Source organism: Ailuropoda melanoleuca, chromosome 7 (genome assembly GCF_002007445.2).
Source record: "Ailuropoda melanoleuca isolate Jingjing chromosome 7, ASM200744v2, whole genome shotgun sequence".
NCBI lineage: Eukaryota > Metazoa > Chordata > Mammalia > Carnivora > Ursidae > Ailuropoda > Ailuropoda melanoleuca.
Window position 1 is genome coordinate 59,993,231 of NC_048224.1, and position 8,210 is coordinate 60,001,440.

The 8,210-nt window shown below is 67.0% G+C and overlaps 2 protein-coding genes across 4 annotated transcripts in view; both read right to left on the reverse strand.

The window, feature by feature from the left end:
- The window catches only part of NPDC1 (neural proliferation, differentiation and control 1), a 5,698-nt gene extending 5,452 nt beyond the window's left edge, over nucleotides 1-246 (reverse strand). The window contains 2 exon segments of the mRNA XM_034664863.1: nucleotides 4-53; nucleotides 55-246. Coding sequence (XP_034520754.1) covers nucleotides 4-53; nucleotides 55-104 — 100 coding nt within the window. The 5' untranslated portion in view covers nucleotides 105-246.
- Nucleotides 247-1,647: 1,401 nt separating this feature from the next.
- On the reverse strand, nucleotides 1,648-7,916 carry ENTPD2 (ectonucleoside triphosphate diphosphohydrolase 2). Of its 3 annotated transcripts, none has more exons than XM_034664861.1 (9): nucleotides 7,072-7,915; nucleotides 5,576-5,693; nucleotides 4,921-5,071; nucleotides 4,599-4,758; nucleotides 4,291-4,440; nucleotides 3,563-3,817; nucleotides 3,358-3,477; nucleotides 2,477-2,611; nucleotides 1,649-2,396 (listed from the first exon to the last, which is right to left on the reverse strand). In XM_034664861.1, exons 1-9 carry the CDS (start codon nucleotides 7,186-7,188, stop codon nucleotides 2,193-2,195), a joined length of 1,410 nt encoding a protein of 469 aa, XP_034520752.1. In that variant the 5' UTR covers nucleotides 7,189-7,915; the 3' UTR covers nucleotides 1,649-2,192. The 3 variants fall into 3 exon arrangements, with proteins under 3 accessions (XP_034520753.1, XP_034520752.1, XP_034520751.1); XM_034664860.1 differs by having other exon boundaries at nucleotides 1,650-2,396; nucleotides 4,291-4,518; nucleotides 7,072-7,914; XM_034664862.1 differs by lacking the exon at nucleotides 4,291-4,440 and having other exon boundaries at nucleotides 1,648-2,396; nucleotides 7,072-7,916.
- Nucleotides 7,917-8,210: the final 294 nt, after the last annotated feature.

Below are 8,210 nucleotides of genomic sequence, written 5' to 3' on the forward strand. Positions count from 1 at the left end.
GGCCGGCGGAGGCCCCGCGCAGGGCCGCGCCGAGGACGAGGCCGGAGAGCAGGCCGCAGCAGCCGCAGGTGTCGCGGGGAGGGCGGAGGGACGGGTGTCGCCATCCTTCAGCGCCGCCGCCGGGGCAGCATGGCACCGCGCGGCCCGGGGCTCGGCGCGGGCTGCGGGCGCCGCGTCCGGGAGGCGGCGGAGGAGGAGGGGGGGCGGAGGCGGAGGAGGAAAGGAGGCGGCGGCGGCGCTGACGCTGCGGCAAAGGATCCGGGATCCAGGCGCGGCGGCGGAGGCTCTTGGGGAGTGCGCCTGCGCGCTCCACCTGAGGGGGCGGGACGGCGCCTCCAGGTTGCGCCCCCTCCCCCTTCCTCGGGCTCTGATTCCACTTCCTCGCTCCAGGCCTCGGGGTCCCTCGACTTCTGCGGCCTCTGCAGCCGGGGACCTTCTCTGTTCTCTCCATACCCGCCTAGGCCTGGGGTGGGCTTCCCCGGGATACCCTCCCCTCGGGTCCCCTCTCTCGCCAATTCCCATCCAACCCCCAACCTCCACCCCGCGGGAGCAGGGGCCTGCCTGGGGCCTGGAGCGCGAGCCCCAGGAACGCCGGGACACCAGGCACGCACAGATGGAAAGGTGCGTCCAAAGTCGCACCTGGGTCCTCAGAGACACATGATCAAAGCAAACACACGCCCAGAGCGAGGCCGGGCTGGTGACCGCTGTGGTTGGAATGGGGCGGCTGCTCTCAGTGAGGCCACCAGGGGGCAAGAGTGACCTGGAGCGGCTGATGAGGGCCAGCTGGGAGCTGTCCACGGTCCCTAGGTGACAGCCGTTAGCTCCCCGAGGCCTCCCGACAAGGAGCAGCTATAGGTGCACCCCCACACTGCACCTGTTGCCCCAGAGAGGACGCCCACCCACCCCACCTGGGGAACTTCCCTCTGACTCACCTCACTGAGAGAACAGGCGGGGGCCCCCACACCCAATGCTTCCCCTCAGCCCTTTGTGCCTCAGAGCTCCAGAGGGCTGGCTGCCTCCAGGGTTGTGAAGGGCTGGAAACCCCGAAACCCCGCAGAAGGTGGGGATGCGTGAGCAGGACAAGCTCCGCTGTTCTCCCCGCAGGCCACTGACCGGACAGCAATAGTGTCTGCGCTCACTGTCTAGAAAGTGACAGCGCCTGGGGGGCAGGGAGACGCGGCCAAAACCATGCCTTCCCACGCTGGATGAAACAGTGCTTCCAGCAGGGGCTGCAGGAGCCGCAGGTGGGGGGAGCTGTGTCCCCGCGGGACGGCTCCCGGGCTGTACAGCCAGGCTCCTCTCAGTGTGCTTCTCTCTGAGCAGCGGGGCCCTGCACCCCCCGGTCCTCATTCCAACGTCCCCCAGCACCCCTTCCTGTTGAGGCCCCCCGCCGTCCCCTGGTCCCTTCCAGCTCTGACTGCTCTAGGCAGCTGCCTCGCCCACTACCTCCCCCTTCCACCACCTCCAGCTCCCCGCCCTGACCCCCAGGCCAAGTCTAGGCCAGGGCTCCGCCTCCGGTCTTGCGGGACTCGGATCTGGAGGTGGTGTGGGGGCCCTGCTGACCACGTCACCCTCAAGGGCCTCGGGGGCTCTCTGCAGGCCCAGCCGCCAGCCGGGGAGCGGGACCCTCGGAGCTGTGTCTGGGTCCAGGGAGGAAGGAAGCAGGAGGAGCCCGGGGCCGCCCTTGGGACTAGCAGTGGGTCTTCCCGGCCAACACAGCTGTGCGGAGGGAGGGCAGCGGCCCCAAGGAGGCCCCACCCCACCAACATTCTCTCCAGTGCTCTAGAAAGAAGACTTTATTACACAATTTTCACAAGTAGGCGCTGCGCTCTCAGCCTGTGGGCTCCGACCGTCCGCCTCACACAGACCCAGACCCCGGAGGGTGGGGGTGCTCCCGGGGCCCTAGGTCCACTCCCCGCACACCCGGCCCTGAAGTCCCCGGCCGAGGGCTGCGGGGTGTCTGAATCCCCCACCCCCAGGGAGAGGAGGAGGAGCGGGAGGCCTTGAAGGCTGGAGGGTGCTGGAGCGGGCAGGCACGGCTGGACTCGGTCCCCGCCGCGCAGCCCGGCCCCTGTGGGCGTGCGCGCCAGCGTCCGCTTCTGGGTCTGCGCAGCGTGGCGGGGACACGGGGTGGGGTGAGGGCCGGGTGGGGGTGCGGGGAGACGCGGCGGCGGCGCGCCCCCAGCTCGCCGCTAGATGGCGCTCGACGGCTTGGCAGAGCGCGCCCGGCGCAGCAGCAGTACGAGCGCGGCCAGGAGCATGGCGGCGAAGAGCAGGACCAGGACGAGCCAGGCGCCGAGGTCTGTGCCCTTGCGCAGCGCCGGCGGCTCGGCGGGGATCAGGTTGGTCAGGTTAAGCATGTAGCCGAGCGCCCATCCGACCGCGGTGTCCCCGGCCTGCGGGCGAGGGGCACGGCCTCAGCCTCCGCGCAGCCCGGGAGCCCCGCCCCTCCGCGCCCCAGAGCGCCGGCTCCCACCTTCTTCTGGAAGGTCACCCCTCCGAAGGCGCGCTCGTGGAAGCCGTAGCCGCGGCTCAGCAGCTGCTGCACGAACATGGCCCCCGCGCAGTAGTCGGGCAGGCGGGCCCGCTCCCCCGGGGCCCGAGCCTGCAGCTGGGACGCACGGAGGAGACTGTTGGGAGACTGCCGACCAGCGGCCACCTGGAGATCTTGCACCACGAGCCGGGGTGGCCGGCGGCGTGCTGCACGCGTGCACCCCAACACACACCCACGGGCAATGAGGGGCCGAAGGGGCCACCCCCGGCCGGACGGTTCCCTCCAGGACCAAGTATGACTTTGGGATGGCAGCGGGCTACCCCCGCCTTGGCGGTGGGCCTCAAGGGGACAGCGGGGGACGACCACCCAGGGAGCAGCAGGCTGGCAGCAACCTTAGTGCGAGGTCAGGGGCCCAGGAGAAGCACCAGGCCTTCAGCATGGACCTTGGTCTCGCCCTTTGCCCCCCACTTCCCACCCCGTCCATGTCTGCCTGACAGTAGACACACAGAAGACAGGATGGGGCCTCTGTCACCACCAGAGCCTGGAGACACTGTGTTTCTCCTGAGGTTTGGCAGGCACCCCACGCGCCACCTACACAAACACCACTTCCTTTACTTGGCACGTGTCTGACTAGTGGCAGAAGCCAGGAGCCTGGAAGCTGTCTTCGAAGCCTGGCTCCCCTACCCCTAAGCCCTGCCAGTCCTACCCGCTACAGCCATTCCCCACCCCACTTCACTCCATGTGCCCTCCTACCACAGGGCCTTTGCTATGCCCTCTGTCCTCCAGATCTTGGTCAGGGAGGCCTGATGCTGGCTGGCTGGGCTCTCTGGCGCAGCCCTGGAGGAGCGAGGAGGAGGCCTCACCTCACTCCATGTCTGGTTGCAGACCGTGGCCACCGCTGCCTCCAGCTGCTGCAAGGTTGCCACAGGCAGCCCCATCACCGTCCTCAGGAAGTCCATGGTATAGAAGAAGGCAGAGAAGCCCTGCAAGGGGGTACAGTCACACCGAGAGCGGACCCCACATGCCACCGGGCACCGACCGGCCCACACCCCCATCCCCTGGACTCACGATGAAGTTCCCAGCCACAGGGGGCTGGAAGATGCCATTGAAGGAACATCGAGAGAAGCGGCAGGAGGAGAAATTGAAGAGTCCCATGATAAGGCTACGGCAGAGGGCAGGGTCGCTAGTGCCCGACAAGCTGACCCTGGTGCTGCTGTTGAAGGCCTGGGGCCGCTGGGCCGCAGTGCATGGAGACTCATACACGTCCCCAAGCAGTACTTGGTTGGAATAGCCCCTCGGCCAGCAAGGGTGGAAGCCATGGGTCTGGGGGGAGTGCAAGGGTGCGGTAGGCATCACCCTTACGCCAAGCACCACCTGCCGTCCCCAGCCCAGGGCTTCGGAGAGCCTCCCCAGAGGACCTGCCTGACGAAACTCCCATAAGTCCCACTTGGGCAACATCGAGTCTGTGCTCAGGAGTAATCCATGGCTCCCCATTGTCTGCCGGACAAAACCCACCCCCCTGGCCAGGCACTCCACGGCCTTTGGAGACCCGGCCCTGGCCCTCCCTTCTCCCCAGCCAGGCACTCACCAGACCCACCCCCACCACCTGGCTTTTGCGCATGCAAGATCCCTCTGCATCTGTCCTGCTAGCCGATTAAAGCCCAGCTTTGGGTCCTGCTACCTAGAGCAGCCCCCTCAGTCCAGGCTATGCTCTGCACCCTTGGCTCCCATCTCTTCTCACCCCCCTCCTTCCAGGAGGGCACAGTGGTGCAGGTGGGCCGGGGCTCACGGGGCACCTGCAGTGCACCAGCCAGCAGCCTCCGGAGGACCTGGTCACGGCCATAGCAGAGGAAGCTGTGCGTGTAAACGCGGTAGTGCTGGCCGTAGAGCCGAAGCTGGACCTCACTGGCTGGATCCTCAGCTGGGCTGGCCGTCTCGAAGGTGATCTGAGTGGAGGCACCCCCCAGGTCCATGGCCCCCAGCGTCCCCTTCCTTGGCCGGAACCACCGGCCCACCCAGCCATACTGTGGGGAGTGGAGGTTGGGGTCAGCCAGTGGGTGGGTCCCACGCCCCCCCGGCTCACTGGGCTGGCCATCAGGCCCACCTTGATGAAGTTCTCCAGCAGGTAGTTGGCGGTCACCCAACCAAACACCCCCTCGTCCTGGCCTGAGAGGATGTGGGCACCACGGAAGTCAAAGGGATACTGGGTCAGCGTCTGGGTCACAGCCGCGAGCACATTGGCCGAGGCCTCTGGACTGGTCAGGCTGTAACACAGGGAGAACTCTGAAGGGCATCCTCCCCAAGTAGCCAAGATCCTGCTGCTGGGGTGCCCCGTGTCTGCCCAGGGCCGCTGCTGGGGGTGTGCGGGGCCCACCCTGTGCTGAGGCTGTCGCGGAGATGAGGAAGGTCGGGGCGGGCACACTCACTTGAGCAGACGCATGCCTGCTGTGGCTCCCAGGTACAGGGGCGTGCCCACGTGTCTCTCTTTGGGCACCGCCTGAAGCGCCTGGTCCAAGCACTCAACAAGACTCTGGCCGGCCCTGGACGGGTTGTCCGCGTAGCTGGAGATGCCTCCTCCTAGAGGGAGACAGGGAAATGGGCCCAGTCGCGATAGGCAGCCCCTAGGTGAGCCATGGGCCAGGAGGATTGGGGACCTTGGGCTCTCCAACCAGGTGGCAGCTTAGACACACCTTCCCAGCTCCAGCTCTCGGAGACAACCCACCTGCCTGGGGGCCACCCAGTCTCTCAGGCCGCTGCCTGCCCATGGGTGTGGACACAGGTGCCAGGATAAAGCACTAGGCATTGTCAGTCTGGCCTTGCCTCCTCAGGGGCCTGCCTGGGTGTGCCAGTCTTGGGCCACGCAAGGCCCAACCTCCCAGTCACCACCTGGGGCTTACTTTCTAGAATGAACTGCCCCTAGCCTCTCTTTTAGAGATTCCTGCAGCTCCTTCCTGGAGCAGGCCCCAGACATCGAACAAAGGAGGCATCAAGACTCTGGAGGCTAAGGCCGGAGAGGGCCCCTGAGGCCCTACAATGAGTGGGTGTCCAGACCAGGGGTGCCTAGCGCTCAGAGGACCTTACCGCGCACATCACAGGAGCTGTGCTGGCCCACAATGCCTGTGTCGTTCTCCTTGTCTGCGGGCCACTTGTAGATGAACATGGATGTGTGGGAAGAGCCAGCGTCCAGGACAATGCCATACTGGGAATGGGGGTGAGGGTGGGGTCTGCCATGGAGGTGGGGTCTGAGGCCATGCCCTTTGGCTCTCCCAGCTCTGTACCCTACCCCACCCTGTGGCAAGGTTGGAACCTTCAGAACGAAGTACTGGGGCTCGGGTGGCAGGGACAACCACAGAGACACAGCTTGGTTGGGGAGAGAATGGGGGCAGGCAGGGGGAGATGGCCTGGAGCCTCTTCTGACTGCAGGCACCTTCCTAGCAAGGGCAAGCTGAGGGGCTCTGTCAGGGTCAGAGGAGTCCTGGGATCACCCTTGGAACCTTGCCCTGGGAACATGAGGTCCCCAGCTTCCAAAAAAAGAGAAACCCGGCTGCAGGAACCCCTTCCACCCACTCTTTCTTCCTCTTCTCTGTCCCCACCTCTCCGACCTCAGCCCAACCTCAGGATCTGGAAGCGTGCGTGAAGACACCCCCTCCCTGAGCCTTGAAGCCAGCACCAGCGAGAGCTGGGTCCTGCCCAGCCGAGAGGGGTGCGTGGACCTCCTTGCAATCACAAGGGCTACCTCCCAAGGGCCCGGATTCCCACAGTGAGAACCTCACTGGAGAACACGTCCCCTTGAGCCCAGAAAGGGGCCAGTCCAGTCCTCTTCCGCAACCTGGGAACAGCAGCATCAGCACCCTAATCCTATTCCGACGCCCCGGCCCTGCCCCGGTCCCGGCCCCGGCCCCAGCCCCACCTAGTCCTTGCCCTTGGCTACAGAGCACCCACCCCTGTGACCTCCCATCCTGGGCCCCCAGGGCTTGCAGCACCCACACACCCACACCAACCGCTCTTGCACAAGTCCAAAAAAGGGTCAAGGGAGTCGGCGGGACTCCTGGAGACTGGTGTGAGATCTGGCTTTGTCCACCCCAACTCCTTTAGGACCAGCCCGGCCTGCCCTGCCAGGCGCCCCTCCAGATCAAACTCCCCGAAAAAAAAAACCGCGCACTGTCAGGGCCTCCCGGTAGGTGGNCCCCCCCCCCCCCGCACCGCGCACTGTCAGGGCCTCCCGGTAGGTGGGGAGGGATCCCTAGGCTCCAGCGCCTGTGGCTGAACCTGGAGCAGATGCGTCCCTGCGGGCCGCATGGGGCTAGGAGCCACGGGCCCAGCCGCAGCCTGGGGCGTCCGGGGGCTGCATCCGTGGAGCGGAGAGACAGCTCCCCGGCCGCGCCCGTGACAGGCTCCGCCGCGGACGCGGCGAGCGGGGAGTTCCCAGGACTCCACCCCGCCGGGCCGGGAGCGCAGCGCAGCGCGGGTGGGGGGTCCCGGGCTGCCACGCGGGCCCAGCCTGGCGCAGCTCAGGTCCGAGCCTCCCGGCGGGGGCCCGCTGCTCCGCGGACTGCGCCGGCTGCCCGGGCGCGCACCTTGAGGGCGGGCAGCTCCCGGACGTCGCGGGTGGGGACGCACAGCAGCAGAAGCCCGACGAGGCCCACCGCGGCCAGCAGCGACGGCGGCAGCAGCGACAGCACCTTCCCAGCCATGGGCGGGCGCGCGGGCGGACGAGGCGTTGTCCAAGGGGCCTCAGGGAGCGGGAGGCCGAGGGCCCGGGGCCGGGGGGTAGGAGCCCGGGGCGGGGCGCGAACGGGCACAGTCCGCGACTGGCCACGCCCACTGGCGGGCCAGGACCGCCCACGGCTGGCCGCCGGTCCACCGCCCGCCAGCGCAGGTGAGAGAAGTTGCAGCTGAATCACCGCACCGCCCCTCCCAGCACCCACCCTCCTCCTTCCGGTCCGCCCAGTCCTAAAGACTCACCCACTCGGACGGGTCCCCCTGCCCCTGGCGCAGGCTACCAGGATCTGCCTGGCGGCACTCGCGCCTTCCACCCGGCCGGACCTAGAAAGCTCCCAGCCCTCGCCCTCTCCAGGGGAGTCTGTGGCCTTGTAGGCAGAAGGCTTGGCATGGAAGGGTGGGCTGGGCCGGTTCCTAGGCAGCCTTGTTCAGAGGCTCGGCAGCTGGAGTGGCCGGCTTTTCCCTGGCCTGGTCCTGAAAGAAGGAGGCACCCCTAGCGACAGGAACCGCATGGGTTCCCGACAGAGTCCCTGCCCCACCCTCAGAACAGTGAAGGGCCAGCGGGTCAGTGGTGCTGACCCAGCCCGGAGCTGCATGGCAGGTAGGAGCAAGCGTACAGTCAGGCTTTGCGGACGCCAATGACCCCGGCGGGGCCTGCCCTTCAAGGTGCGGGGGGCTCAAAGCTGAGCAGCCAAACAGCACGAAGCCAGACCTACCTCACCCAGTCCTAGTCCCAAGGTGACAGGTGAGGACACAGGTAGACAAAGGGGCAAGATGGTCACAGTCACACCAAGGTGAGAGGGGAAAACCCGAGATTGTGTGGACCAGGTCCTGCCTCCTGGCTCAGGGCCTGGCCCATCCTTGATGCCCCCTTCGCCTGGAGAGGAGGGTACCCAAAAGCCTGGACTGGGGAGGCAGGAGGGGAGGGGAGCAGGCGGAGGGTCCTCTGTGCACAAGGCGAGGAAATAAGGGACATCTCCCAGACCTAGTTGTC